This window comes from Camellia sinensis, chromosome 15, assembly GCF_055761805.1.
Source record: "Camellia sinensis isolate YWXY chromosome 15, ASM5576180v1, whole genome shotgun sequence".
NCBI lineage: Eukaryota > Viridiplantae > Streptophyta > Magnoliopsida > Ericales > Theaceae > Camellia > Camellia sinensis.
Window position 1 is genome coordinate 143,299,710 of NC_138975.1, and position 5,813 is coordinate 143,305,522.

At 35.0% G+C, this 5,813-nt stretch overlaps 1 protein-coding gene across 1 annotated transcript; it reads right to left on the minus strand.

Moving 5' to 3' along the window:
• Positions 1–1,369: 1,369 nt before the first annotated feature.
• LOC145813352 (uncharacterized) lies at positions 1,370–5,569 on the minus strand. Its single transcript, XM_082908637.1, has 6 exons — positions 4,945–5,569; positions 4,515–4,698; positions 3,079–3,713; positions 2,619–2,991; positions 2,369–2,507; positions 1,370–1,378 (listed from the first exon to the last, which is right to left on the minus strand). The coding sequence occupies exons 1-6, from the start codon at positions 5,567–5,569 to the stop codon at positions 1,370–1,372; spliced, it is 1,965 nt and encodes a 654-aa protein (XP_082764763.1).
• Positions 5,570–5,813: the final 244 nt, after the last annotated feature.

Below are 5,813 nucleotides of genomic sequence, written 5' to 3' on the forward strand. Positions count from 1 at the left end.
TCTCGGATCAAATAAATAAATAAAACATATTAATTAATAAAACTAATAGTATAGCATACATGGTTGGTAAACGAGCTTCGTTGACCCTTCAAGTCTACTAGACACCCACGTCTAGCAAAATTTGTTGTGTGACTTGATCATTCCAACTATAATATTGTGGGTCAATGCTGTCGACAGTTACATAAAAAAAAATGATTCATTAAATTCTATGGAATCTTACTTATAGTGATGGAACAACTCCTAATTCTGACAGCTCACCCTGATTACAACTCCGCCCATAACATAACCCACAAATTTAACATCTAATTGTTTGTCAATGATCCGAATATATATATATATCAAAAATGAGTTGGACCCCTCAAGGAGGCGCCCTTTGACCCCCTCTCTTTTTGATTAGTCAATTTTTTTTTTCTTTTTTCTTTTTTCTTTTTTCTTTTTTCCTTCTCCTTTAATCACCACCCGCCACGTGTGTGTGGGGTGGTGAGGGTGATGATTGAAGGAGGTCTCAATCACTTCCTCATATATATATATACTAGCGTATGCCCGTGCCTAAAGGCACGGCGTAAATAATTTTAAGATTAAAATGTAGTTATAATTTATACGTATTATGTTGAAATTTATAAAGTTTGTGTCATTTTTTTATAAAGATACTGAAAAAATATATTGAAATATTTTTCTTCTTAAAGAACTTATAACAATTTTGCTTGTATTACACGCTCTACAAAACTCAAATAAAATAATAACTCTCCCGAATCTTAATGCAAATTAAGAAACAAACATATAAGATTTAAAGTTATATTGCATATCAAAATATAAAAGGCAGTAAAAAAAGTGTAAATATTGAACAAAAAATAGAAATAAAGTTATATTGTCATACACCAAAAGAGTAGGTTAAAACTTTACAAAAAGTGGGTTAAAGCTTTACAAAAGATATATGCTTTACAAAAGATGTGTCACTAACATGTCATACACCAAAAATATATATGCTTTACAAAAGATGTGTCAATAACATGTCTTCAAATATGCGTTTGCCCAAACTTCCTCCTCATTACTTTCCAAAAAGTCTTTGTATCAACTTTTATGTATCCCCAATGAGGAATATGCACAACAATCTGGTAATTTGTGGAAACAAAAAAAAATATAGATTAGTGCATTTGTTGGAAATATACATGTCAAAATACTTTCAGATTGAAATTACCTTATTACATCCCATTGAAGCAAGGTAGTCATATTTCTCCTTTTAAGCTCCATAGATTTTTCGGTCTAATCCTACAAAAGTCCAAATTTCAAATTACTATTAAATTGAAATTTTAAAAAAAGTTATATAATCAACATAAATAAATCTACGTGGTTACCTTCTAATAAAACGTCATTTAATCTGCATAGAATACTAAAGCAACACTTCAGGATAAACAATATTTGTAGTAGAATCCAAATTATCTTTAGGGAGGAGAATACTTATACGATCAAAGGATGTACATCTAGACAATGCCACATATAATTACCCATGGCTAAACACTGGTATACGCAAATCAACCCCAACAAATTTCACAGATTGTCCTTGAGATTTATTAATAGTCAAGGCATATGCCAATCGGACTGGAAATTGACGTCTTGTCATTTGGAAAGGCATTTCTGAAGAAGATGGCGTCAAAGATATCCTTGGTATGATTGCCAAATTGCCAAACTTTTCTCCAGTTAAAATTTGAGCTTCAATTATGCGAGTGCCGCACCTAGTAACCATTAATCTTGTACCATTACATAGTCCATCTTTCGGTGCAATGTTTCTTAATAATATTATGGGACAACCCACTTTCAACTCTAACTAAGTTGGCAACCCAGGAGGATCCAATGAATTTAAATATTCATTAGGATATCTATTTGTAATAGTAGGATCAATTTCATTATCTTCAGAAATTTTATCTGCTGCAAGATAAGTATATAATCTCCCTGGAAAGATATTCAACGCAGTAGTATTAATGTCACTGACATCAACGTTACGCGCAGACAGAATTGTGCGTTCAGTTAAAAATGTTGGGGTTGACATCTCTATCATATTCAATTGTGGATAAACTGTAGAGAGTAATTCATTCAAATCTTGACATTTGCGTATTGTTGATGGAAGGTTAACGATTTCTTGAGGATTGGTCCCAATCTAAAAAAAGTGAAATCAATAAAAAAGTAAGTGTAAACACAATTTAATAATTTAAAATAATCTATATAATACAGGTTAAAGTAGTGTTACCTCCATCAAGAAATTTGCAAAATTAGCATTTTCATGGCCTTCATGATTCAAGCGCATATTAAAATCCAAAGTCAAAATATATATATGCTTCCATAGAACAAAATGTCTTAATGATGCATTCACAATTTGCTCACGAGCTCCTTTGGGTATAACTGGTAAGATTTGTCGAAAGTCTCCTCCAAGAACAACAGTAATACCCCCAAATGGCTTTTCACTATCACAAATATCCCTCAATGTACGATCAACTGCCTCAACACAATGTCTATGTTGCATAGGAACTTCATCCCAAATTATGAGTTTTGTTTCTCTAAATAACTCAGCTTGTAATGATTGTTTGCTAAACCCACAAAGTGAATTTTCCAAGACATCTAACGGAATGGAAAATGTTGAATGTGCAGTGCGACCTCCTACCAGTAACAGTGATGCAATTCCAGACAAAGCCACAGTAACAACGATATGCCCAAGGCTACGACATTTTAATGCAATCGTATTGTATAGAAATGTTTTCCCTGTTCCTGCACCCCCATTCAGAAAGAAAACAGTTCCTTTGTTTTGAAAAACTGAAGAAGTGATTGCATTATAAGCATTCCGCTGTCCATTATTGAGACAATCAATAGTAATTTGTGGATCTGCATGTTGTGCCTCACTTTGCAGTTGTTGATGTTCAACTATCAATCGATTACCAACTACTGCACTCCAATTTGCAGTAGGTTGTGGCATGGGTGGGAAGTCAATTAAACTTTTGCCTGATTCATGAAGCATTTAATTCAAAAGACAGAAACCATAATCTTCAATTTGAGCCACAGTTGGTTTAGAAATGACAAACAATGTACAAATCTTATGTACAAGATCATCACATATATGCGTTGAAAATTGATTCCATAATGCACATGGATTTAGTGGAGAGCACTGGGTGAGAATAATACTAAACAATCTCCTCAATTGATATCCAGTTTTTATGACTGCAGCCTCTTTCAAGCATTGTATCCATTCTTCATCATCTTCTGAAAGCCCCCTTGCAACACATGCTAATTTAAATGTATCATGCACAACATTATCGACCGTGCGTAAAGACTGAAACAACTTTGGTCCTTTGACAACGGTTAGTAACAAACGTAGATAAAATCTTTCACCATAATTAGGGCTAGCAAAGTACATTCTACCAATTGCATATCCCATTTCTCTTGATTTCCATCTCTTTTCTGACTTGAGCCAAACAAAATGTTGTGGAAATTCTTGATAAGTGAATGGACATTCATCTTCACTGGCAGCACAATATGCAAAGAAGCCAGTAAGAGTTGACATTTGTTGACCAGCTCTAGATTGAATCGTTTGTAATGACTCTTCTGGGTTAAAAACAACACGATGCATTCCAGGTAAATGAAGTGCCAATCGTACAATTGTTGGCATCTCTGCATGCAAAGGATGACCAAATATTCGCCAAGCAGCTTCTGGAGGTCCAATATACCTTGTATCGAGATATTGTTGAATCTCATTTATCATTCCAAACACTATCGTTGTACGATCATAACCCTTATAAATGTACTTATGTATATACTTGACACATCTCATTCCGGCACAAACTTCCACATTTATATGACAATTGAAAAGTTTTGAAAGATATGCATTGTATGGTACGACATCCCTGTTATCAACTTCTTGCCCTCTCACAGTATGTACTTAACCATTATTGCGACGACGATAGATAGGGTATCCATCTTGATCCATAGTTGTTATTTCTGTGAAAGCTCGAGAGTATCTTTCAGTGCATCTACCATTTTCCATACATGGTGCTTGCGGATTTCGAGCACCGCATGGTCCATGTACCATACAACATTTGATAGTTTCAAAAAGCATAGGATCATCTTTTGGGTCTGGAAATTCTGTACAGACCAATTTGTCTACTTGAGCACATGTCCGAATTTTGTCTGGACCCTTGACAAATAAAAGTGCATGCATATGAGGGAGGCCTCGTTTTTGAAATTCAATTGTAAAAACATGTGCAACTTTATTTCCAAACACTTTATTTGTTTCTATCTCCTTCATCAAACATTTTCTCTTCAACTCAAAAACACGGGCAATTAAATCAGGACGATCAATAGGTTTTTGATATGGTAATAATGCTGAAGTAATTTCTAGCCAATTGGGATTTGCAGTCATGGTAAGAAAAATATCTGGGTGTTGGTTGTATCGTGTGATAGCCATTGAATCTTGAAAGATTTCAAACATATGTCTAGGACTACCAGTAAATGAAGATGGCAAAACAAACCTTTGACCAATTTGTCCAGGTCGCACATAATCTGGATCCATATCTGACAACTCTTGGTAAAGCTCAGCCCGAAGTTTTCCTTGATTAAGCTTGTAGTATGTCAATCGATTTTGCTCAGTTGCAGCCCAAGCATCTACCAAAAACTCTTGAAATAGTTTCCCACCTCTCAAAATTGTTGAATACTCTGTGGGTCGTTCAAACAAACGATAACTATAAAAATTCATTTGAATAAGTCGATCAGTTGAAGGTCGATCATACTGAACATTCCACAATTTCAACTCAGGTTCCCATCCAAGCTCACCATATGGAGATAATAGAACATAATGTAATGGCAAGTATGCTGGGTGACATTCATTAATTTGCATCAACTCATTATTTCCTCAGAAATGTAAAATAATATCTCTCATTCCATTTACCTCTGTTCCATCACCTGGTATTACAATTGCAATCTCATCTGTAGTTGGTAGGTTATACCGACGTCGATCAGTTGTTGAATTATAATGAAAATGAGCAGGTAGGTTGTGTCCTACCGAGTCTAATTGATGTAAAATGGCATGAGCCTGGCGATATTTATCTACAAATGCATTGACTTGCAACAAACTATCCTGAATAGTTTTGAGAACATCCCTTCTCAAGTTAAGATTTCTACGATTACGAATTTCTAAAGCTGAATAAGAGTCATAGATATACAGTTGAGCATAACTTGCATCCTGTCCTGGTTGTGGTTGTAGTGATCCTGTTCGATGTCGCAATTCCCCATGAATTGTGAATGATGTAGGGCCCCTTCCACTGAGTACTCTAGGATCTAATGTAGCACCAAGACTTGTAAAAGCATTGGTTGCATTGTACACTCGAGTATAACTTCGAAAGGATTTTGATTGATCATTATTCCCATCATACAATGCCTGAAGTGGTGAAGGGGGTGTAATAAGTAAAGGTAGCCTAATCTTTCCTTCCAAACAGCAAGTTCCAAATAAGGGACGCTTTGTAGATGATTTTGTCAATTTTTCATCAATCCAATGTAAGGCTGAACAGTAAGGACATAATACATCCATCTTGCCAAGATAATGGCGGTAAGAATCTTTGTGTGCCCGAGCGTCAATTGATATACTCGTAGGCAGATCTTCTAATTCATCATCAGTACATAGATCTTGTTGAAGAAATCGATTTATAGGAGTAGACCTACGAATATTTGTGTATAAATAAAATTCTGTAAAACAAAACGGTATGAGTAAAAGTATGTATTTAAAGATTAGACGCAGTAGTTTACCGATTCCTTTGTGAATTTGAAGATGTGCT